This window comes from Pundamilia nyererei, unplaced genomic scaffold (assembly GCF_000239375.1).
Source record: "Pundamilia nyererei isolate P.nyererei 1_Seehausen unplaced genomic scaffold, PunNye1.0 scaffold00082, whole genome shotgun sequence".
Lineage (NCBI taxonomy): Eukaryota > Metazoa > Chordata > Actinopteri > Cichliformes > Cichlidae > Pundamilia > Pundamilia nyererei.
Genome location: NW_005187483.1, coordinates 2,314,880 through 2,341,032, shown reverse-complemented (window position 1 = coordinate 2,341,032; position 26,153 = coordinate 2,314,880). Strand labels below are relative to the sequence as shown.

Below are 26,153 nucleotides of genomic sequence, written 5' to 3'. Positions count from 1 at the left end.
TATCTATCTATCTATCTATCTATCTATCTATCTATCTATCTATCTATCTATCTATCTATCTATCTATCTATCTATCTATCTATCTATCTAGAGTACGACGGGACTTTGAGCCGCATTTAACTTAACACTTTAATTTTTAAGGCTTTTATTTTGACAGCTCACACCAGACGCGCGTGCGGTGTTCGTTAGCTTCACGCAGCGCTCCTTCTCCTCCTCCTCCTCCTCCGTGACATCCCTGTTTCGCTCAAATCTAAGAATGCGCGACTTACACCTTCGGTAGACACAGAAGAGTTAGGGGCCTGCTTTATGTTACAAGAAGAGTAAACTATGAGGATAAAGAGGTAAAGAACAGCTTCCGGTTTAAGGTTAGTAGTGTTAATTTTTGTCAATTTGCTTGACAACGCGGAAATTCGGCCAGATGTCTATGGTGACAGATGTTGCTAGCTCAGCTTAGCTTAGTCTGCTAACGTATACTTTGTACAGATCACTTAAATAATCATTTTCCTCTGTACCGACGGCACTGATCATAATTCAATGCGTTTATGTTATATCCGGTCAAATGGAACCTCTTTAATATATAGAGCATCAGGAAGTGGAGGGCACAGTTGCAGCATGTTGGCCTTTATGCCAGATTTTAGACGTGGTCAGTGTAAATACTGATGTAAACTGCCTTTTTATCTTTACCTGTATTTATCTGTGCGAACATACGATGTGTAAAGAGGGGGAGTCATCAATTTTATTTTATTTTTTGCATTTCTTTTAAAATAATAAGCTCAAACAGGCGCATTTGGCATCGTTTTGCTTGTGATTTCAAATGAATGGTGCACTCATGTATTTATTAAGATTACAAGATTATTTTCTCCTCCTTTAGACCAACACCAGATGTTAAGTGTCAAGATCATTTTACATACACCCCATTTTTATGGAGTCCCTTAAGATAGAGTTGTTTTTAACCTTGTGCAAATCAAGTTATTTGGCTTTTGAGAGCATTTTATTGTGGACACAAGTTACACAACGGTTTTTATCTTGTGCAAACAAGTTATTTATCTCTTCGAGCAAGTGATTATCTTAATCAAACAAGTAATAAGATAAAAAAAAATCACCTTACAGGACTTAGTGGGCTCCATATATTTACTGTAGTACAGCGTTTATATTTGCTGTTTTTCTGTATATAGGATGTATAAATAATGTAAGTAGCTTTGCTTTAATGGTGATTATTTTGAGAAACTTGGAATTGTTACCTTTCGTGTGACGTTTCATGCCCTCATTTTGGTAAACGGGGTTATCTTTTAACTTAATTTCAAACGACGGGTGGTTGAACTGGAGGTGGTAGAGTTAAGATTTTTATTTGGAGTGATGGAATGGATTAGAAATGAGTACATCAGAGGGGCAACTCAGGTTGAGTGTTTGGAGATAAAGTTAGGGGTTAGACCGAGATGATTTGGGCATTTGCAGAGGAGGAATAGTGAACATACTGGACAAAGGATGTTGAAGATGTAGCTGCAATGCAGGAGGAAAAGAGAAATACTTCAAAGGAATTTTCATGGGTGTAGTCAAGGAAATTTGGTGTGATAGAGGAGGATAGTAAGGATAAGGGGAGATGGAGGCAGGTGATTGGCTGTAGATGTTAAGGTTAAAACTAGACTTACAGCCCAAAATATTAACCAGTATCACCAGGAGGTGCCCAGGAAATAACTGAACCACCTCAACAGAATAAAGCAGAATAACTTCAGCTGTTTGTAATGCACATACTTGTAACTAAAGTATTTTGCATAAATCACTGAAACTATTTTTAAAAAAAAATCAATAATCTTCTCATCTATTTAGGTTTCATTGTTTTTCTTTCAACATCTAAATTAAAGTAAAACTAAAACTCAGCTCTCCATTGTCTTTAGTCCCAGTTAAGTTAAAAGATGGTGGAGTGAAGATGTTTGCTGTTGACTGACGTCCACTCTGAGAAACAAAATGAAGAGGAGGCTGCTGCGTGGTTTCCTGTCGGAAATTTCCATCCGGCTGGCGCTGTTGGTGGTGTTCCTGTAAGTTATCCCTGGGACAAGCACAACATCTGAATGCAAGCATTTTGTTTTATTGTGGGCAAACACCACCTTAACACCATTTGTGCTTTGCTCAGTGTGACGGAGCAGCTTCCTCCTTTCTACCGTGAGATCCAGGCAGAGGAGATGTGGCTGTATAAATTCCACCGCGTGGAGAGGGACCATGTACCCACCTCTCTTATGTTTGTGAGTATAGCTGTTTGATAAACTGGAATAAATAAAATCCCTCTGGTCATTTTTGTACTTTATTGGAACACGCTAACTTTCTGCTGTTTTGTAGGATCATTGTAAAGTTTCTTTTTAGGACCTTAACTTCCATAAGTACATATTTCTGTGAGAAAAAATATTCATAATATATCATAACTCTCTGGATTTTTATTAGCTTTAAAATTAAACCGCATGATGGTTAATTTACATATTAAATGAACATCTTGTCTTTTTAGTTTGGATATGTTTTGATGCACATCAAGAACGTAGCTATATGATCATGAAAATCTTTTGTTTACAGTTGTTGTTTGTTCTGATGACGTAGAGTTAATATTTACTGAGTGTGACTGAGCTCTCACAGGAGAAATCATTTTACACAAGTCCAACACGTGGACAAAATCATAAAGTCCCCCTGTGACTCCAGAGGGGAGTTTTGAGACGTTTGATAAACTAGCTCAAAAATTTTAGAGGCGTGGAGTGTGGAGAAGAAATAAGTTTACCCAGTTTAACCAGTCTTGATTTCCTTAAAAACGGCTGGTCTATTATCCTGAAAGTTTTAGGAGTCCTAAAACATCAGCATAGGACGAAAGCTGTACTGCACAATGGGGTATTTGATATGTCCAATAATATGATTTTGAAAATGGTCTAAAAGGTCCCAGCAGCAAAAAATAAATAAAACTATGGAGAAATCTAGTTTAATTACCCAAAAACAGCCCCATGTTTTTAAATTCTACCAGTAAGCATATTTATGAGTTATAAGTAAATCACCCACCATACAGCAGGTGTTGTTAAAGGGGTAAACTTTCCATAGAGGCTGTAAATGTGCTTTTCACTGCTGTAACGTTAGACATTTTAATATTGAATCTGTGGAGAGTTTTGTGTGTGTGTGTGTGTGTGTGTGTGTGTGTGTGTGTGTGTGTGTGTGTGTGTGTGTGTGTGTGTGTGTGTGTGTGTGTGTGTCCAGTCTCAGATGGAGAGGATTTACAATTATTATTGTTATGATCTCCTCTTTTGTTGATCTGTTACAGAGTGTGGCGGTTTGCACCCCGCTGATTGTAATCCTGGCTTTCACCTTCCTGAATAAGTCGGAGCGTGGTGATCTGAAGGAAGCCTCACTGGGTAGGAAACTCGTGCAAAAGAGCTTTTTGGTTTGTCGCATTTAAATGTGTGGGCTGGCTTTTTGAGTTGATTTATCTTTTTCATGATTCAGTTCTGTTTCCCCCTGTCATCCAGCTGTGACTCTGACTCTAGTGCTGAACGGAGTTTTCACCAATGTCATCAAACTTGTAGTTGGCAGGTAAGCATGTTACATTACATAGCACATTCAACTTTAACCAGAAGCTCCACATTTGTCCTCCATGTTCATTCTGTGTCACATCCTCAGGCCACGACCAGACTTCTTCTACCGCTGTTTCCCAGACGGTCAGATGAATCTGGAGCTGCGATGCAGTGGTGACCCAGATGTCATCATGGAAGGCAGAAAGAGCTTTCCCAGCGGGCATTCTTCCTGTAAGAGGCTGTTATGGTCAATTATGGCTGCAGAGCTGGTACATTTTCATCAGCAGGCAACAAGAAAAGTAAATGGGGGCACAGAGTGAGGCAGGGGGGCGTATATCTCAATGCACATGTATCCAAGTGTGTAATAGCCTTTAGGCTCTTATTTCATTGTTAGACTCATGCCTGAGTTATAGTACTGCCATAAATCTATGAACATAAAAAAAAAATCAGAAATGCAACTACACATCTCAGTGAGGTAGACTCCAGCAGCTGAAGTCTCTCTGCCCTTTCAAGAAAAGGAACTGTATGAGATTTTTCAGCCTGTTAATAGCAGAGTAGTGCAGACCACATCATTAACTGGTGGGGATTCAGTGCAGTGCTATAATTTCAGCTCTGATTTCCAATTTTGTGGCATAAAACGTCCTCTGGCTCTATTTCATCCCTTCTGTTTCTTTCTCTTTGGTTGCAGTTGCCTTTGCAGGTTTGGGCTTCACAGCGCTCTACATTGCAGGAAAGCTGCGCTGCTTCACAGCAGCAGGCCAAGGCCGAGCGTGGCGGCTGTGTGCCTTCCTCACTCCTTTACTCATTGCAGCTGTGATCGCCCTCTCCAGAACCTGCGACTACAAACACCACTGGCAAGGTCTGTTAAATTTTCTTGGTCTGAACACTGCAAAATAAGTAGTTGGCTTTTTTAGCTGACAAATTTTGGGTACTATTTTAAAGACAAATCTCTATCAAACGCTTTTATTTATGAAGGTTATCCAGACTTAGCTGTCTGTATGCGAAAACGTAATTAGCCCCTTGTTAAGTTATGAATTAACTTGGTGAACAGTGGTGAACCTTCCCAGGAGTGGCCAGCCTACCAAAATTACTCCAAGATTGCATCAATGACTCATTGAAGAAGGTCACAAAAGAACCCAGACAAACATCTAAGGATGTCTCTGGCAAGGAGAAAACCAACGCTGACCAAAAAGGACACAAAGTCTCATCTCACATTTGCCAAAAACACTTCTTGATGATCCCCAAGATTTATGTGGAAAATATTCTGTGACAGTCGTGATTTTGACATTTTTGAGTCCCATTAAATCTTGAATAAAACTAACAGAGCATTTCGTAAAAAGAACGTCATAACAACAGTTAAACATGGTGGTGGTAGTGTGATGGTCTGGGGCTGCGTCAGGACCTTCACAACTTGTTGCAACTGATGGAAGCATGAATTCTGCTCTCTATCAGAAAATGTGAAAAAGGGAAGGTTTTGGAATGACCTACTCAGAATCTGGAATAAAACTGATTCACATCTGTCGCATGACCTTAAACAGGCTCCTCATCATTGAAAACCCTTCAATATGACTTAATTACAATTCTCCATAGAAGAGTGGGGCACATCACCTCCACAGCAATGTGAAAGACTCATTGTCAGTTATCATACATGTTTGATTGCAGTTCTTGCTGTGAAGGGTGGCAGCTTAGGTTTATGGGCAATGACTTTTTCACACAGGGCCAGGTAGGTTTGGGTAACTTATCAGATTTGCATGATGAACCCAGGTGCTCGTGTTAGTTATGTCCATTTTCCCTTAAAAAAAAAACCAACAAAAAAACCCAACCCATAAATAGTGTATAATAGTGCATAATGTAAATAAGGGACTAATTTAGCAAAAGTTCTTATCCGTGTTGTTATGTGTCTCCTTTATGCAGATGTGCTGGTGGGGTCTCTGCTGGGTCTCGCCTTCGCCTGGCTGTGCTACAGGCAGCACTACCCTCCCCTTCGGGACCCAGACTGCCACAGACCTCTGCGTCACAGAGAGACTGTTCCTGCCGCACAGGAGCGCAAGCTGGCCAACTCCACCTACATCCTGCCCATGTAGAAAAGCTGTAACTGCATTTTCCTCTTTGCTGGTGTCATTTAAACTGAGTTGCACAGTAATCCATGTAATACTGTTTTTTCACTCTTTAGGGCTGGGCAGCATATCGGTATTTAAGTTGATCATTAATCATTGTCTATGTATTCTCTGGGTTTTCTTTTTGTAGAGGGAGACATGATACACAGTTTCTTTTCTGGAATGAATTTGCATCAATTACCGATTCAAATTTTCTCCTACATTGTTTCTGAAACCCTTGAGAGCTACACTAGCACATTAGCAGGTGTCTTTCTAGTCCCGTAATTACCCAGCAAACAGGTCAAAAGAGGTCGCAGTACGACCACAAAAACTAAACCGTAGACAGACGTATGTCAGTGTTGTCTCAACGCAGAATAGAGGCAAGGTCAGACAGCCTCTTGTAAAGTGAGGAATAACAAATCGGGTTACTGCAAAAACACTTTCTATTTTTACAGTTTTCTGCATCTAAACTGTATTTCATTTGTGGCACAGTGAACTTTATGCATTGAACTTTTACAATTATCCCCTCCCTGTCCTCGATGTCAGTGTCATAGACTCAGGAACGCTCAGGAAAAGAAAGAGGTCACACGACATGATTATTTTTTCTCCTGATTCCTCCTCTCGAGACACTTTTCTGTTTTATTCTCATCAATAAGGAAATAGTGGGGAAAAAAATCTTGAACACAAGCTTTCTCTTACCAGAAAGTCTAACAATGATGTCCGGTAACCTCATGTATTTTTCCAACTGTGACTTGACGTCTGAAAATTCCGCTGTGACAGTTATTCAGTATTGAAATGTTTGCTGGGTACAGATGGGGTATCTCATTATCATGATGCTGTTCTCCAGCCCAGCTCTGCACACTCTGTGTATTGTGCCTATAGATCACATACTTTACTCACAACAGCTGAGCAGGTTATCTACACAGCCACTGTACAAACAGTCCACCACTCATCAGTCTCTGGCTCAGCTGCTGTGAAAGAGTTTCTCATGTGAGAATCACTTTGTGATTGTTTTGTAAACTTGCAACTTTGTAAAGACGCAGGATTGAGGCTTAAAGGGAAGCTAACCGCACTCTGAGGTTCATTTCTGTGCATAGACGCCTCCTCTGGTGAGAAGAATCGAAACTCAATGCCTGAGGATTTTTCACCATCTGTTTCAGTCTTTGTGGTTTTGGAGCTGGCTCAGGCTTAAACAAACACTGGGAGCAAACATCAGCTTGTTAGGGGTCAAAGTCCTTGACTGTCCTTTCTGTTCACAGATCAAAATAGCACAAACACACCTAGTAAAACCTCAGAGAAACATGTTATGACATGATGACACAGACAGTACGATGTGATTAAATGATCCAGTGTAATGGAACTTTTGAGCTTAGATGCTACTGACCACCAGACCATGTCTCTCTTGGGGTTACTGGGTAAAACTGCATCTGTCATGATGCCTGTTATAGCATATCACAACACTAAGATACTTTGTGGTAAACATTTTGTTGTTTTTGATAAGGAATTGGGTAAAGACACAGGATTGTCTTTGTTATACCTGCAAATTAAGAATGTGAAATTAACTTTATGCTGCCATAAAGTGCAGTGGCAGCAACAGCCTTTCAGTTTAAACAGCCTGGCTTGATGTTGGCTGGTCCCATTATTAAATCATAGCTAACAACGAGTTAAATATTACTTTGACTTTCCCATCTTTTCTGTGGTGTTTTGATGCTTTGATGATGTAAAACTTTGAAAAAAAGTCAATACTTTATAGGTAAAACCTTCTTAAATTGCTGAGCACTGTTGTTAAAACAAAAGTGCAATTAATAGGGACTATTTTCAGCTGCGGATGAATACACATATAACATTCCAGTAGTTTTTGGACAGCAGTGAAGCTCTGTGGCACAGAGGAAAACAGTATTTGTTTTGGTTTTGAGCATATATTGGGTTTAGTGATTAAAAGTATATAACACCTCCAAGTGATTCTGTTAAATTAACTTTCAGGAGTGCAAACAACTAAGCACTCCTCTTGCATTTAAAGCCAAGTTCACGTAAACACATTGATCACGCTTATTTATTTTTACTTTATCGAATGCTTTAAAACTTTGTCTTCCTATAATATATGTTCAATGTTTCCATTTATTGATTTTTTTTAAAAAAACAAAAACTTCTCTGTAAAAAGTCCTCCACGATATTAACATCCTGATGTAGCAGTGCTGCTTTACGCTTCTCAGTTTTTCCAGTGCCTGCTTTGCTTTAAATGATAAAATCATCTCTGGTGTAACAGGACAGCTCAGCCAATCACGTTATTCCAAGTCACCGTAACTGTAAAGCGAGTTAAACGAGTCTTCTCAGGCTTACTGTAGATGGGGTACTGTAGGTACTGTTTTAACCTCTCCAGGCGATGGTGCTACCCTCCCAGTGCTCCTGCTGGCCAGGTTTTTCTCTCCAGCATGTAAACTCATTGATCGTAATCTGAGACATTTAACGCTACAATTTGTGGTTTGGGCGTATTTTGAGTTTTTATTTATTTAATGTATATTTTTTTCTGTTTGTGTGTTGAACCGGCCAAAGTTTTGCACGGTTAACCCAAGCATAAAAGCAGCTGGATCTCAGTGGTTACAGACCAAACTTGGCATAAAGAAAGCGGATAATTTTTGTGCCTTTGTTTACTATGTTCCTCTCAGTTCATGAATGAAGTGTATGCTGCATGTTATGGTGTATGCTCTCTGTCATGTAACCTTTTTTTTTTTCCTTCCTGAATCTACGTTTTGTTTGTTTGATTGTTTCCAGTGTATTCACTTGTAAACAAACTACACAGTGAATATGGCATGCTGCATTTTTTTTAACCTCAGAAAGAAACGTGTCATTTCTTTTTACTCAGTGGATTAATTGTTGGTGGAGTCAAAAGTGAAGACGTGTGTGGATAATGTCAATTTTTTTTTTTTAATGAGACAAGAGGAGAGAAATCGTATCTGAATTTCTTTTACAGATGTTTTGGGGGTACTTGTTTACTTTTTGGGGAATGCAGGAGTTTACTTGAATTTTTAATATTTGTAACTTTAGAAGTGGTTAGGATGAAAATGGGAGCAAAGTTGTGGGTAAACTTTGAAGGTATGACTCACACTGAAGTCGGACATACAAATTTTTCCTCCGGCCTGTAGTGCTGTCTATAATCTTAAATAAAATGGAGCTAAATGTCCATAGTAAAAGAGAAAAATCTGAATTTTAAAATGTATTTTGAGGAACTCTAAGCAACAGGATTCAAGCACCCTAAAGGCAAAAACATTTCTACAGCTGATTTCTCCCAATCTGACCAACTCGTACTAGAATTGTCTTGATGAATAAACAAGGAAAAATCTGTAAGTTCGATTTTTGGGGTGAACTGTCCCTTTAAGGCAAAAAAAAGGTCATTAGGCTGCTGCTTTTTCATAAAATCATGCATGTTTCACACATATTTTTTTGCCTCCATCCATTCTATTAATTTATGTAATTTCAGGGCATTCAGAGTGATGTTGGGGGATTCTGCTGAGACTTTCCTGTTTGCTTTGTTCATGCCATGATCGTACAGCTCATTCTGCTTATGTGCTGTTTGTGTTGTGATGCTTTTAATGAATCTCCCCATGACACTGAATGATCTCTTGTCCTTTCCATGTTTTCTTTGGAGTCAGCAGTCCTGGTTTTGAGTTTGTATGTGATGATGGATGATTAATAAATGAGGTTAAAACGCATGTGCATATCAAATTATGGCGCACCAGTATTTGTAGATGATGTATTGGGAGGTAATCTCCCGGACATTGTATGTATTTACATATTGTGTGTGGTAATAATTCAGATTTTTAAACCTCTAATCAAAACTGTAACCTGTGCCACCTCTCTTTTTGTAGTTTTTCACCTATTATAATCAAACTGAAGCATGTAGTTCTGCTGGAAATTATTTTAATGTATTTCATGTAATGACTTTGCAGGGTAATGGACAGTTGGTGGGTGGATAGTTTAGCAGACGTTAGGGTGTGTAAATCAGATTCAGGTGGTGACACAAATAAACAATTGAACGCACCTTTTTTTAAATAATAGAATTCAGTTCAACTTGTTTTGTGAGTTTGCGGGAGAAGTTTTCTTTCAAGGCCTTTTGCCAGACAAGCTCATGAGATACATTTATATACTATTCAAGTGGAAAGGGGTTGGGCAAAATCCTTTCCAATATGTTTTAATCTAAATCAAGTACTTTTTAAAATTTCAGTCTATAACAGCTTTTATCATTAAAGTCTAAAAATGTGTGATTAATGCCACTTTTATAGCTATGCCAATGAAAACATCTTTAATAGTACATACTTGTAAAGTGTGTGTCACTACTGCGCTCCAGGTTTACATGAATACATTTATACTTGGTTAAGTGAACCTCTCATATAAATTCACACAATTTCTGTTATTGTAACCACACGGTGGAAAACTACAATTTTGTGAATGTGTGAAGTGTGTGCATAAGTCATTGTTTTAGCATTTTTACAGTTAGACTTAAAACAGTATGGTACAGAAATCATAGTTAACTCTGTGAGGTTTTTGTGTTTTTTATTAAATTGTTTTCCTATGTCTTTGCAGTCAGGGAATAAACAAAATAATCATTCTGACACACAGAAAACTGATTAGATCTTTCTCCAAAATATAGAGGTAGAGAGAGGTTACCATCTATAATTGTTTATATTATTATAAATTCACCATTCAGGTAATATAAATGTAAACACTAATGTTAAAATAATATTGTGTTCTTAATAAAGTCTAAAGGAGTTTACACATATTATAAAAACATCGTTATGACATTTAAATAAATTAATAAATATTTCAAAATCGATATAAATAAAGCTATAACTTTATTTCAGCTCTCTTTAGTTCCAGTACTGCTTTGTTTCCTCAACCTGGTAGGCGGGACTTCCAGCGTTGACGTTGCTGATTTTCTTCTATCTGATTGGTCGGGCGTGACGTGTAGATTTGGCGCCACATTTCCAACAGGGAACAGAGCGGCATCGCTGTGTGTGTATTGTCAAAGCTCCGAGCCTGACAGCAAGCCAAAATAACCCGCAGTTTATGCCACCTCAGGGTGATTCGATTAGGTTCGTCTTATTTTAATAGTTTTAATCGACTGACTTCTCTGAAAATGTTCATCGCGGACATAAGAAAGGATTTTTATGAAGTTGTCGCCAACCAGGTAAGGCTAACTCTAACATTAGCCAACATTGCCTAGCAGCTAGGAAACTTAACATCTGAAATCGCAAACTGAAATCGCAAACTGAAATCGCTTACATTATAAACCTTCTCGTGCTACTTACAGAGAGTCGTGCTCCTGGTGGCACCAGACATTGACGCTCTCTGCGCCTGTAAAATACTGCAGGTAAGACAATAAAATGTTAGCAAGCGGCAGCTCCTGTAGCCTTTGCGTGCACAGTTTTTGACTGTTTTTCCACTGTTGTTTTGCCTCTCTTGTTCTAGTGGCTTTTGTGCATGATGACGAACATTTGCGCTCTTAAACTACGGTCATTGTAGAGGGTAAACAGAGAGCATGCTGATTAAATACTTCCAGTTATTATGGACTTTCGGACACCCAACCGTACTGTCATAATGGGGAGGTTACCATCTGTTCATGCATTAACTGGCAATATTTAAAAGTACTGAAAGTAGGTTTCAGTAAGTGCTGTTGCGGTTTATGGAGCTTTTTTGACTTTTACTGTGTTCAGAGTAATTGTAAGCTGATGTAAACACTGACTGTTTGTGTCTTCACTAGGCCTTGTTTCACTGTGACCAGATCCAGTATACACTTGTGCCAGTTACAGGCTGGCAGGACCTTGGCACTGCCTTCCTTGAACACAAAGAGCAGGTATACTTAAATAAGACCAGAAGGCTGTGCTGTAAAGCGAGATTGACGTTAACACGTTATTTCAAGCCAGTATGAAGGTGCTTTTAGCTTTTTGAGATCACCATGGAAACCTTTGCTTTTTTTTATGCGTTTCTGCTTGAGAACCTGAAGTGGAAAGCTTTGTAGTACACTACTCTGAGCCTGCACATGAATATATGACAGTAAACACTGAACCTTATATATTGTGTTGACTGATTTTTGTGCTGCAGTTTCGATACTTTGTTCTCATCAACTGCGGAGCAAATGTTGACCTCCTTGAGATGCTGCAGCCAGATGATGACTCCATCTTCTTCATCTGTGACACTCACCGGCCTGTAGATGTGGTCAATGTCTACAATGATACCCAGGTGATGTGCAATGGTTTGCTAATTCGGGCTATATCCCCACTAATAAGTTCACATACGTTCACAGGCTAGGGTCTACCCCACAGAGCCTCAGAGTAGCACAGGGATTCACTCAAGGCATGAAGTCTGAGAAGAGAAGGATCAGATGGAGTCAGGCCTGTAAGACTCAGCTCAGTGGCAGAAGTTTGATGAGGATGCGGATGCAATGCTCGACCCTACAGCTAAAGGGGATGTAAAAATGAGGTTTCGAACCACGATGATCATGATAGGGAGCATGATAGTGGAGACGTTTGGAGTGTAAGAAAAAAGAAGGGCCAAGTTGATGCATTATTTTAAAGCAGAAGGGGGGGGGAAAACAGTTCTGTATATGTGAATTTAAAAAAACATCTTCTCACATCATCAGTCTCATCAGTTTGTCTCAAGAGCCAAATAACAACACACACATTTCCTCCAATTCTATTTGGCGCTGTGTATAATCTGTCCACCGGTATGTGTGTGTTTAACAATATTAACCACTAGTTTGCCTGTAGAGCCAGGCTCTTCAGGTGTTTGTCACCATTGCTTAGTCCACAGGGGAATAGGCAAGATAAAAAATTGTAAAACCTTTACAAGCATCAAAATCCAAAACTTTAGAAATACTTGTTGTTAAAATAAGTCCAAAATACATGAATCGACCATCTTTGCTCCACATTCTCCCCAGCATGCCGGTGAAGTGCCTAGCTAGTTAGCTATAAGATTTTTCTTAATTTCTGTGACTGATAATGTCCAGCGGGCAAAGTTAGCGTAGGGGCCTTTAAATATGTAGATAAAGTCTCCTTTTTGCCCATCAGAACTACAGATAGAAGTACTCTTGTGTTATTGTGCTGTACTGTATTTGCAATCTGGTACAAAACATCAAATAGTTCATTATCTTTATGCATTTCACTGTAAACAATGATCCATTTGCACCTGTGAAGTTCAAGATTAACAATACTCCCACTTGTTTGTGGAAGTGAGCGTTACATTAACTCTCTGTCTTCTGCTCAACAGATTAAGCTGCTCATCAAACAGGATGACGACCTCAGCGTGCCGTCGTATGACGATATCTTTCGAGATGAAGATGAGGAAGGAGAAGACTCTGGAAATGAGAGCGATGAAGGCTCAGAGCCATCTGGGAAACGCAGAAGATTTGATGAGGTACGTATTAAACTGAGTCGGTGCTGCCCGCAGGGATGAACTGGTAGCGTGAACTGTAAAGGCTATTACATTGGGGCTGTGGTCCTGTGTTTGCAGGGGGCTGTCGAAAGGAGAATTGAAAGGCAGCGAGCCAAGAGGGAGTGGGAGGCTCGAAGGTGAAGTGTTTTTACTTAGTTGTTTGGTTCTTTCTGTGCACAGCACAACAGTTGAATGCATGCTTACCTTTCATTAATTTCACAGGAGGGAAATCCTGTTTGACTATGAGCAGTATGAATATCACGGCACCTCGGTGAGTTTTGACAACCTCACATAAGTAATATAAGAACATTAATGTTACCTGAATTTCTGAATGAACTCCTGAATTTTAATTTGTTTTCCTGTCAGGCTGCGATGATGTTTTTTGAGCTTGCGTGGGTTTTGACTAAAGATACCAAGGATATGCTGTGGTGAGCTTTCTGAGGAGATCTTTCATGGCAAACAATCTTGAAATACAGTTTATACGGTCTGTTAGATGTGCACTGCTTCTTCTTTGCAGGTGGGCCATCATCGGGCTGACAGACCAGTGGGTTCATGATAAAATCACAAAGTAAGGATGCCCTCAGTTTTACAAAACTGTTATCAAAACAATTATAAACCAATTTCCCAAAAGCTCAGGACACTGAAAAATGTAAATAAAAGCTGAAAGCAGTTGCTGTCAAACCATTTAAAACCTTAAATCAGTCAAAATCTGAGAGTATTTTTTTATTTTATTTTAATGAAAGCATGCAAAGTTTTCATCTTGTACTATGGAAATTTTGAGACTTACTGGCTTGAAAATTACATAAGGTTGATACTTCTTGGGGCTTTTCTTTTCCAGCTCACTCATAACTCATTTTTTTCTGGGTAAAACTGACTTTTAAGCTCCTTTACACCACCCACTCCAGTTATAAAAATCTGAAGCCAAAATGTCGTTTTTGTCCAGAACCAATTTTAAGCTGTTTAGGTGTTGTGGGATATAACATAATCCCAAAGACAAAACTGCACCAACTTGTCTGTCAAGCTGACAAAACTTCAAAAAGGCTAAACAAGGATCGTGTCACCATGTGAGACAGGTGGCTTTTATATCAGGGGTGTAGAAAAAGCTGAGCCGTACTGTTGAAATTGCACAAATTTTCTTACACTGAGATATTGCAATGATTGAATGTGGAGTTACATTTCTTTACACTGACACAAAGGGGAATTTTAGCTGGTGAGGTCCATTTAAAATCAAAGTAAGCTGTTTGTGGCCTGTGATGTAAAATGAGTTTGACATCCCTGGAGAAGATCTCCTTTTTATCCATATTTTGTCTCTGTATGAGATTCCTTCTGTGCTTTTTTGTGGACATAAAACATTTTTTTGATTTTTTTTTTTTTTTAAAGCATTTCAGGTCTGAAAATTTCACATAGTTCTGCACCTGTGATGTTATGAGGGCTCGAAATAAGGTGCCAAATTTTGACCCAATGCTGTGCACTTTGAGTGTCGTGACTCAGTTTGAGTTTAATATATTAAAGTTTAAAAAAAAACATCAACAGATTCTCATGAAAATTGCTTTCCTTGTCTTACTTGATATATAAAAAAAGAAATCAGTTGCTTAACAAATTGGCCCTCCTGGAGATATTATTGGACTGGAAGCAGACAAGTTCAGCACATGGACTCTTTAGCGATGGAGCCATGCTCGTGCAGAATGTGCTTGAGCACTGACTTACTGAAACGGGGACGATGATGCCTCAGCTGAAGGATGTGTTGTTCGGGAATAATGGATATCACAGATATGTCACTTGGCTATATCATGAGCAGTGTTGCACCCCTCATGCTGAACTGTGCTGGTGACCTGCATCCAAAAAGAGGTTTAAATTGAGACTGTTCAGACCACAGGTTTCCACTTCACCTTTAACCCTTACTGTTCAAATATAATATTTCAAAGATTTACCAATCATTGCACTTTGGGTTCTGTCTGAAATATAAATACAAGGAAACTTTGTGTAAACTGTTCTTTAAAATCACTGCTGATCTCTCTTTTTTTCTTTTATATTTCTGCTGAGTTATTTCTTGTCTGTCTCGCTTCTTTTTTTCTTTTTTAGTATGAAGTATGTAACCGACATCGCCACTATGCAGCGACACGTTTCCCGACATAACCACCGAAACGAGGATGAGGAGAACTCGCTCTCCATCGACTGTATGAGGATCTCCTTTGAATACGAGTATCCTTAACTCATCTGCCTTGTTGCCTTTACAGATCTTTATGTTCCACCTGATTTCTGCCACACAATTGCTAAAAATTACTGAAAGTCAGAGCCTTAACTGTCTCTTCAGTCTTCGTCTTACCCTTTACCAGCACTGGTCTCTGTATGAGAGCATTTATAATTCCTGCTACACTTCCTGCAGCTTCAAGCTCTGGACCTTAAATGGCCAAAAGAAACTCCAGGAGTTTTTAGCAGACATGGGGTAAAGTGCTTTCTAATCCATGCTTTGTGTGTTAACAAACTTCCTCTTTTTGTTGAGCCGGAATTTGTTTGAAATAAAATTTGTGTTACAGACTGCCGCTGAAACAAGTGCGTCAGAAATTTAACTCCATGGATATGTCGATCAAAGAAAACCTGAGGGACGTCATTGAGGAGTCCTCCAATAAATACGGGTATGTATTTGAATGGCAAACACTGACTGCTCATCCAGTCTGCTTTTCCCTGTTCTACTCCCATTTCTCCTCTTCATCAGTATGAAGGACATCCGCATCCAGACGTTTGGCGTTCACTTCGGCTTTAAGAACCGCTTCCTGGCCAGCGACATGGTGCACGCAACTGCTGCCTTGCTGGAGAGTGCTGAGAAAGATGACAGCGAGACTGACAACTTCATCAAGGCTCTCGATGCCCTTTCTAGGTGTGCAAAGGAAACTAAGTTCACTCTTCAAAGACTTAATTTGCTCACATTTCCTTTAAAAATGTCGTCTTTTTTTTTTTCTTTTGTTTTCTCTGTGCAGGAGCAACATCGATCGTCTGCATTCGGGTATTGAGCTAGCGAAGAAGAAGCTGATTGCCATCCAGCAAACGGTCGCCAGCTGCATCTGCACCAACCTTATCCTGTCGCAGGGACCCTTCCTCTACTGCTACCTCATGGAGGTGCGAGTGTTTGGATGCCTGAGATGTGCATGCTTTCAATTTTATTTAGCCATATATCCTAGTCACATCCTGTCTTTGTAGGGAACACCTGACGTGAAGCTGTTCTCCAAGCCCATGGCGCTAACGCTGCTCTGCAAGTACCTCCTGAAGGCTTTTGTCCATTCGGTGAGTGTCTGAACGCTATCGGGACTGATTCACAATGTAGACGGAGGTTCACTGAAATCATAGTTATTCAAGTCTCTCTGCTCTTTCACTCACTTGGCCAATTAGACGAGAAATAAACGCTGCAAACTGCTCCCGCTCGTCATGGCTGCCCCCAAGGATGTGGAGAAGGGAACTGTCATTGTTGTGGGAATCCCACCAGAGTCTGAGACGTCCGACAAGAAGAAGTAAGTTTCTCAGTTTATGATTTCTCTCCTTCTCAACCTGCATCTCTGGTTAACTTGATTAGCTGCTTTTTGAAAGAGATCAGAGTCCACAAATCTCGGCAGGACCTAATCTCAACAACTCAGAGCCTGCTGGAGATGTACGGATATAAAAGTTTACCAATGTGAGCTGATTTTTGTCCATGCAATGCTCTAAAAGTCAAAACCAGAGTCTTCAAGTGGTCTCTGAGGTTAATGGTGAGCCTGTGTATGTGATATGTGAGAAGAGTTATAAGTTAGAAGCCTTGCAGCAGCGTTCTGAACAACCTGCAGACGTTCCAGGTTCTGTTAAGACGAGCAAATGCTGAATTATAATATTTCAGACACAATTAAATAAAGGCGTGAATATTTTCCTGTTCAGAGCATGACACAGTGGGACTCAAATAACAACTAGTGGCTCTAATTTATTTCCTTTTCACATTTTTCTACCAGTATACAACAATATTGCCTCATTTCCTCCTCTGCGTTTGTTTTTGCCCTTTTAGTTTCTTTGGTCGTGCATTTGAGAAAGCTGCAGAGAGCACGAGCTCCAGGACTCTTCACGACCACTTCGACACTTCAAGTAAGACACAGTAAAGTGTTGTTTGTTTGGTTTTTTTTGCTGCTGTGCAGACAGTCAGTGAATTTGCTCTTGCATGTCTGCAATGTGGCCACTAGGTGTCAGCCTAGTCTTTGTTTAATGTGCAGTCTGTTTGTCTTGCCATTCTCACCCAAACTTTCAGTTGTGATGCTGTTACTCAGGATTTTTAGTTTAAACTGTCATGTCTCATGTGTGAAAGAATATTTTAGAATATTCTGCTCATTCCCATCTAAAATATTTATCCAGTTCACCATCATTTTAAAAATCGCAAGCAAAAAAACTCCTCCCGGGATGTCAGAACGCTGCTGGATGATTTGTCCTGTTGGCATGTTTTTCTTTCTTATCTGTGTTTTTCTTTCTGCAGTAATTGAACTGAAGACTGAAGACAGGAGCAAGTTTCTGGATGCGCTCATCACTCTCCTTTCATGAGAAACTGAAGCTCTCCCAGGGCGACAGATCAGCTGCTGGTCACATGTGTCAGGCGTGTAAAATGTCACCAGCACCAGAACTTTATCCTTGGTTTTGTTTTTTAAGGTTTTAAGTGGTTTTTATGTGTATATTGTACAGTGTTTTTGTAAATGTGTTGTTTTAAATTTGTCTTTTATTCCCGAATGTGAGAAGTTTTAAGTCATTCACATTTTAAACATGTTTAATAAATCATTTTATATAATGGAGACGCGTTGATTTTTATGACTTTTTTTATTTTTATATGATCAGGAATTGTTAACTTTTGTTTTTTTTTATACTCTTGCAGTGTTTAATATTTTTTACCTTATCTAATGTATGACCAGAAAATCCCACATTCCTCACGTGTCATTTGTTGAACTTTTAGCATGTCTTGGCTTCGCTGCGGCCTGAGAGAAGTCAGCTGTTTATTTCAAAGCCCGGCCGGCTTTGCTTTCTTTTTCCTGAGAAGATAAACAAAAAAATTACGTGAGGTTAGTTTTTGTGTAAATTTTGCAGAATGGCAGTTTTGAATGCCAAAATAGTTTTTAGTCTCATATTTGCTGCAGTGGAGGATGTTAAGGCAAACAGTGGTATTGTCAGGAGGGCGTGCACATCACCTTGGTTTAACTCAGTATCTGCGAGTCATGCTTTAAATAACTCAAGGCATAATTTTAAATGAGAACCCATAAAGGTGTCCTTAGTTGCCATATTGTAGTTGTAGTATATACAGAGACTGACGGGTATATTAGTATTTAGAATCAGCTTTAACGTTCAAGCACACATACAAGGACTCGGGTTATTTATGCCCACTTCTCAGTGAAAGAAGCATTTACTTTCACTTGACTGTCAACAGACAGTACATTGCATTATTTATTTTTAATATTAATAGAGTTTGTTATATTACAACAGTTGGGTGAGTTTGTACACTGCATAAACAGAGGAAACAAGAGTTTAAAAAAAAAAAGCAAAATGTTTGTGTCAGAATAAAGCGCAGGCAAATATTTAACAGTAAGAAACTCTGGAAATAATGAAAACTTTAATATGGCAATTATTGTTAAAAAAAAAAGGATGTACCAACTAATAACAAATTCTACTATTGCAGTATTTTGTGGTTATTTAACTCAAACTACACATTTAAAGACTTTCAAATCATATGTGAAACTTTTTACATATTACTGTATTACTGTTAATGCTTCCATAGGAGCAGCCAGGTGCCCCTAATCAAATGCACTTTAATACCTAACTGTGCACACCTTTATAAGCAGAGATGTATTAGTTTGATGGTCTGCAGCATTCAGGTAAGACATCAGGAATGAGAAGCCCAATAGTCTGAGATGGGTTATGTGGCCAGGTGAGAAGCTTTAACAAGAGGAAAATTGTCAAGACAGTACAATTAGAAAAAGACTGAACAAGAATGGTTTGTTTGAAAAGATGCGCAGGAGAAAGCCTGCTTTCTGGAAAGAATGATGGCAGGAAGACTTAGGTTTGCAAAGACTTGTGCAACAATGTCCTTTGGACGGGTAAGAGCAAAGTGAAGATGTTTGGCTGTACTGCAAACATGCACAGGGCCATGTTGGGAGACAACCAAACATAATATTAGCACAATCAACTCGTACCAACTGTCGAGCACAGTGGTGGAGGGGTGATGATTTGGCCTTATTGTGCATCCACAGGACCTGGGCACCTGGCAGGCACTGAGTCAGCCATGAACTTCTCTGTATACCTACATACTCTGAAGTCAAATGTGAGGTCATCTGTGTAACAGCTAAAGCTTGGCACAAACTGAGTCATGAAATGGCACAATGAGCCCAAGCACAGCAGCAACTGTACAACAGAATGTCTGAAAATCAAAGAATGAAGGTTGCAATGGTTTGGCTAAAGTCCAGACCTCAAACTGCCACAGTAAGACCTGTGAGAGCTGTGCATAAACAAAGGGCCACAAACCGCAATGAACTGAAAAAACGCTGCAACTCACTTTTAAATGTCTAACATCTGATGCAGTCACGTATCATATGTTGCTTGAGTCGGCACAGTTGAACCTTTTCTGCAGTAGTTACTGTTTCAGGGACAATATTATATTTAATGAAAAACTCTAAAAGTAAATGTTAATGAATACATTTATGTTTTCATATTTGAAATTTCTGCTTTTTGTATTTAAAATATGTATTAGTTTAATCACTTTTAAATCTTTTCATACAAATGGTTTCTGAGGGAGCTGGAGCAAATTAAAAAGAACCTGCATGCCCAGCAACCTTTTTATTACAAGGTGGATATAGTGGATTTTAGATTACTTGCTATGCAAAAGCCCAATAAATCCTTTGAATGTAGCAAACCTCACAGATTACTAGAATCAACAAGCACGTCCTGCAGTACTTGTGGTTACAGCCCAAGTCTGCTGGCTATCCAAACTTTAGCAGAAAAGCTAAAGTTTGGATATGAATGATTATGAAAAGCTTCAGGTTGAAGTCCTGAAAACATCAGCAGTAGATAAGGTCAGTTTTTCACGATCTGCCACCACACAGTCAGCAGAAACCACCATTAGCTTGTTATTAAGTGTTAGTGAGTTTGTTGGGGTGCATGACTTGAGGCTTTACCTAAGGAACCCTTTTCCACTCCTAGGCTATTTAAACTTCACTCATATTAGAAGGAATTACCGCATTTTTAAAACCCTCTTGTGGAAGGTTATCCATCCAGCTGCAGGCAGGAGGCAGGGGGCTGCAAAACTGCTGGGATCAGTTTGGAAAAATCCAGGCGTTATAAGGAAGTCATAAGTCTTGTATCATGAAACAAAGACTTGGCAAAGTGTTTGCTGTTGGCAGTGGTCAGTGAAAGGGGTAGAGAAAGGAATCCAAACCGATAACAGTCTTTTCATCTTAATCCAGTCTTTTGTTTTGCTGACGCACAACTTGTGGTTCCACCAAAACTCTTCTTACTGTATTTCTTTGATTTCCAGTTAAAGCATTGAGGTCCACTAAACTTCACATCTTCTCCCGAGCTCAGCCTGCCATGTGGGGCAAAGGTGAGAGCACAGCCTTGGCCCACACTTGGGAATGTAGGCCAGGCCCCCTGGTGGGGACTTGCTGCCGCCCTTGAGACTCACTGGAAGGGAAAGGCCTGAGCTGCTCCCAGCAGGGTGATTTAGATCCCTATCACCCCTGGATCAGGATAAGATCATGAACTTCAGCGTGAAGGGAGTTTGGGTGGTTTTGCAGGAAAATCCGGAGTGAGTGGCAGCAGCGGGACGGAAACATGCTGCAGTGGAGGATGTTAAGGCAAACAGTGGTATTGTCAGGAGGGCGTGCACATCACCTTGGTTTAACTCAGTATCTGCGAGTCATGCTGTTTTCCCTAGGCTGGCTGAGAATTACTTACATCCATAATGACACTGTTTACAGTCGCAGCAGAGTGATGTTATCCAGAAGAAATAATGTTACAAACTGTAACTGAGGAAGCAGAGTAGTTTATTTTAAGAGATGTAATTATCATAAATTGCTTCAGCAGCCTTTCTGCTTCCACCGCTGTCTTTGAGTTTCTTTATTTATTGCTGGGTAATTAACGTGTTTAAAGAAGACCTGTACGTTTTAGTAGAACAAAAATTTCCAAAAACGTTTCCATGTAAGAGTACCTATAATTTTTTTTTCTACCAAAAAATTATCTTTAGATGCAGTAGAAGATGAGAAGAAGACAGGAACCATTGTATGTTTATTTTTTAAAATAAACTAATTATATTTGATGTATCTTTAAGTAGCCTGTAAATTTGTGGTATGTTTTATCATTTTTTTACAATAATATTAGGAAGCATAAACTCCCCCATCTCATTATAATTATATATTATTTTGATGTCCATATTACAGGCAGTCCTGATGCGTGTCTGCATTGAAATTCAACCACGAAAACTGAATTTACATTTTGAAAAGTAATGTTGTTTTTGAGGAAAATGGGCACATTATAAGTACATATAAGTATATCCTGTAATTATCAACTTCGAGGTGTTTTAGAGGAAAGAAGGTTTCTCTATGTTACACTGTAATTATACTGCATTTCTAGGGTTGCAGGCTGTATTACTGAGTAATTTAACCTTCCAGTTTTACACTGTAATTACTCAGGATTGTAAGTTTGAAGACCTTATTTCTGCATAGCCCAACCTCCCCAACTTGAAAAATAATTACAAAGTATTATTAGGGGCATGAATTGTAACATAGACTAGTCTAACCACCCTATTTTACATTGTATTTACACAGGATATATTAAAAACATGCAGACTTTATTATAAAGTAGCCTAACGTCCTATATTACATTGTAATTACAGACACATTTTTGCTGCTCGTGTTATATTTTCAAGTAGAATAACATCCTCATGTTGCATTATAATTCCACAGTACGTTTTGGGGACCGGGCTGTATTAACAAGTAGCCTCCATCAACACCTCTTTTCTTGCACTGTAATTACACTGCACTTTTAGGGGCATGGGGTGTATCACTGAGTTGCCTGACCTCATAGTTTTGCATTGTAATTAAACATGTTTGGTGCCACCTGATATTGAATTAAAAGGGCTTATATTTGAATTTAAATTGTCTAATTTTAATCATTTCAGTTGCTCTGATTTTCATTCGCACAAAAAATTCAGTTCTCTAAATATGTATGTATTTGTTTAATTACAATGTAAGCTGGGCAGGTTAGGTTACTCAATAATATAAGCCTTGCACCTGAAAGTAAAAAAATACTCCAAAGTTACTAAAATATTTACAGTATAATTTGTTTCTTCTATCTTTTTGAAACCTCCTGTTTTTACCCTCCTTGTTCTGCTGTGCAACTAAATCACTATTTGAAGCTGCTGTAAACTGCGCCCTAATTCAGAAAAACCAGATGGTAATTTCCAGGAAATTACACAATACATCATGGGCTTTATTATAAATTGCTAGCACCTTTCTCTGTTGTTTGTTATACATTTATACATTGTTATTTATATGTTGTTACAAGGATGGAGACGTGACAACGTTGCAAATAACAAGATCTGCTCACTGGATGTTCCCGCGGCACATCCACCTGTTTGGCCTTCTCCCCCTCAGCCATCAATCACTTTGCTCTCCACCACCCCCCTCTTGCACCTCTGGTGAAGTGGGGCCACTGCCCTTTACGCCGCTCTGCATACGAGGAATGTGGCACGTTACAGACCAGACACACACACACACACTGAGGAAAACAACTCCCCAAAGACAGGACCATACAGTCAATGTGTAAATGTGCAGAAGAGATTTTTCAAGGCTTCACACAAACAGTACTGTTGCCTCAACAGGACTGAGCTGCTTAGTGGGGCTTTGTGGGATGTCGGTGGAGTAATGATGTGGGTGGTGGGAGAGGGGTTGGGGGGGCTGATACAGTATTATTCTGACTTTTATGATACACTGTTATGATCTACATTTAAAAACTCCATACAACTTTTATGTTTAAGCGTAGTGTTTCAGTTTTGCCATAACAAGGGCTCGCTAATCCTTTAATAAACTTTAATTCACATAATCTGTTACATACACATATCAGTAACACACATAAACATTGCTAACTGCACAATTTTTAGTGTGTTTGACATTTCTGCACTCATACTTCTTTCTTATCTGCTGACAGGTACACAAATACCACTGGCTCTGGTTGTGTTGGCCTTCTCCATTCATTTATTGGTCCGCTTGATGTATAGGCATTCCTGATCCTAGCAAACTCTAATTACTTTGGTTAATCAGACTTTTTATCTAGTGCCACGGCACACCTGAGTAGTTTGTCTTTCTAACAATGACAACCTATAGAACAACAAAATGTTGTTTCATTAATTACTTACATGCTGGTTGATACCATAAGTAGTTCCTTTTGTTTCACCTGCTCGTGTCCTTTCTTTAAATAAACTCTCAGAAATCTGCACATTCATCAAAATCCATAAAAAAGGAGCACCAGCTGTTTTTACTCCTGTTCCTTCTCTGTCTTTGATAATCCTCTGGACAGCCAGAGACTTAGTCTCTCCGTCATGCTGTGAGCAGATCGTGATCCACAGTCCTATACGAATTTTTTACACAAACTCAGCAGTACAAATATCATCACCTTAAAACCTTTATTTCCTGCACTGCTTCTGCTGCTTTCGTCTCACCCTGTCAGCCCACAGCTGCCCTTAATGATCCCTAACCCCTACGACCTTTAACCTCTTCAAACCCTCTCACAGTTGGCGGTGTTATTTCCTGAATTGGTCTGTTCTCTTTTGTTTTAAAATGCTTTCAAGCAAAAGAGATTAGCAGCAAAGATATGACGCAGGGCCTGAGAGGTGCTTCTGGGCCTTCAGTTGATCAGTCTACTGTTTATTGAATCCTCATCAGAAATGATTCGAATAACTAAGCAAGATGGAGCTGGAGAAAAGGTTGAGGAATGTCAAATTACACAAGAACTGGACTGAATCTCAATGAAAACAGGCCTTACGGAGTGATGACATTTTGAAATTTTTGGATCACATTTCTGTCAGTGTGAACAGAAGAGGTCAAGAGAGAGGCACAACACGAGTGTCTGCAGCCATTTGTAAATCATGATGAAGTGTCATGTTTTGAGGCCAGTGGTGGATGTTGTCAAAATTGATGGAATTATGAATGCAGAAAGAAAAAGGTTGCTTTTTGTCCACCACGCAGTGTTATTTGAAAAGGGTCTGATTGGAAACCGCCTAATTTTTCAGTATGGCAATGTTCCCAAACACTGCCAATACAACTAAAGCACACCTGGATAAAAAACACACACACTGGAGCACTATCAGTTGTGGACTGGCCTCCTCGGAGCCTCGACCTCAACATTATTAAAGCAGTGTGGGATCAACTTGACAGAGAATGAAAAGGCTGCCAAAGAAGAAAAGCCTTGAACGTCCTTCAAGAAGCCTGCAGATAGCTTAGTGCCGGCTGTGTTAAAGAACTTGCTGGTCATACTTTTAATATTGACTTTTAAGCTTGTTATAATTGAAACTCTGCTTTATATACTGTATTTCTATGTATGCACCTTTACCCATTTTCCAAGCAAAATATAAAGAAATGAGTGACGTCTGCAGACTTGTGGACAATAATGTAACCAATCTAGAGTATAACTATGATAACTACACTAATACAAGGTCTGTTTATGTATAAATATGCTTTCCACAGGATGTTTTTTTTACGTATTGCGTAGAAAACCCTAATCGGCATGACATTCCTGTTACATTTGTGTGTTTGCACACTGGGATGTCAAGCAGAAAAACTGAAGGGAAGTTGAAGGAGGGCAGGCTCAAACACAGTCGGGTGTGATGAGAGTGTCTTTTTTTGCCATTTCCTGTGGTGGGTGGCTCAGTCATGCAGGACACCCTTTAATGGATAACAAGCAGAACAACTTTCTTTCTTCAAAATAACCTATGGTCCCCTGAACACAGACAGAAAGCTCAGGAAGAGAAAGACAAAAACAAAACACACACTAACATGAGTTTCCTTGTTCTACCTTTAATTTTTCCACATATCAAATTCAGGGTTTTTTTTCTTTTCAAGAGTCCCAAGTTTTCCTGCAAGATGTAATTAGTGTAGAAACAATACACTTTGTGCATCTAAATCCTGATCCTGTTTGTGTACGTGGTTTAGATAGTGTTTGTTTACTAAACCACTGATTGCCATATCCTATGTTTGAACCGGAGTCCAAATAGAAGCCAAAGTTAAAGTACTGCCTGTATCGCAGCCCTTTATAGCAACAGGAGTAATAAACAGTGCTGGTGGTGACATAACATACGTTTTGCTAACCATGCCAAATCAGAAATGTCTCCTGATCACACCCAGACATTCCTCATGCTGCCAGCACTCTTCATCTCAGCAGAGGGCTGCCATTCACTACTTTAACTCATCCATCTTACCCACTCGTATATGTGTGCGATGAAGTTTTTATGTGTCTAGGTATTTCGAATGTCCATTTGAAGATATACTGAAACATGATCTCACCCAGACTGGCATGGAAGGAGTAGAGACTCCCTGTTTGAATTTCTCCCCGCTCATATTTTTGAGATACAACCATCCCTGTGCTCTCTGTTTATCGCACTTTTAAGAAAACACTCGCTGTAGAAATGTTGTTGGCTTGTCTTAAATTATAAATGAAAATCTAAATATTGTGTCATTTTTGGGAAAGTGAGATTAAATATTTGGCATGCCTTTTTGTAAATATTGAGATTTGAAGGGTTAAAGTTTTAAAGGTTTAGATGCTTTTTCGGTGGGTAAGTGGGAATAATCTGTGACATATTTTTAATTGATATGATGAACCTGTTGCTTGTTAACACATCAAGCAAATACAGATTTGAAAGGATAATTCACTTTATCATACATTTACCAGCAGGTAATAGTTACTGAAAGTTCTTGTCCAGTAGAATTTGATATTTATGGACCTACATAATGCATCTTCTGATTTCTCAAACATGGCACAGTATTTCTGTTTAAAATGGGAGAGCTGTCAACATAGTTTTTACATGATGTATACATAAGGATTTAAATATTAC

General features: G+C 39.2%; 2 protein-coding genes across 2 annotated transcripts; both read left to right on the top strand.

The window, feature by feature from the left end:
- Positions 1-190: 190 nt before the first annotated feature.
- Positions 191-9,345, top strand: plpp5 (phospholipid phosphatase 5). Its single transcript, XM_005738232.1, has 8 exons — positions 191-365; positions 1,896-2,036; positions 2,132-2,240; positions 3,290-3,380; positions 3,495-3,558; positions 3,646-3,770; positions 4,228-4,398; positions 5,454-9,345. The coding sequence occupies exons 2-8, from the start codon at positions 1,966-1,968 to the stop codon at positions 5,621-5,623; spliced, it is 801 nt and encodes a 266-aa protein (XP_005738289.1). The 5' UTR covers positions 191-365; positions 1,896-1,965; the 3' UTR covers positions 5,624-9,345.
- Positions 9,346-10,603: 1,258 nt separating this feature from the next.
- Positions 10,604-17,720, top strand: cdc45 (CDC45 cell division cycle 45 homolog (S. cerevisiae)). Its single transcript, XM_005738230.1, has 18 exons — positions 10,604-10,820; positions 10,944-11,003; positions 11,394-11,486; positions 11,735-11,872; positions 12,899-13,045; positions 13,142-13,200; positions 13,286-13,334; positions 13,430-13,491; positions 13,581-13,631; positions 15,146-15,265; positions 15,378-15,509; positions 15,601-15,699; positions 15,780-15,941; positions 16,042-16,180; positions 16,262-16,345; positions 16,451-16,569; positions 17,091-17,167; positions 17,550-17,720. The coding sequence occupies exons 1-18, from the start codon at positions 10,770-10,772 to the stop codon at positions 17,612-17,614; spliced, it is 1,707 nt and encodes a 568-aa protein (XP_005738287.1). The 5' UTR covers positions 10,604-10,769; the 3' UTR covers positions 17,615-17,720.
- The last annotated feature ends 8,433 nt before the right edge of the window (positions 17,721-26,153 follow it).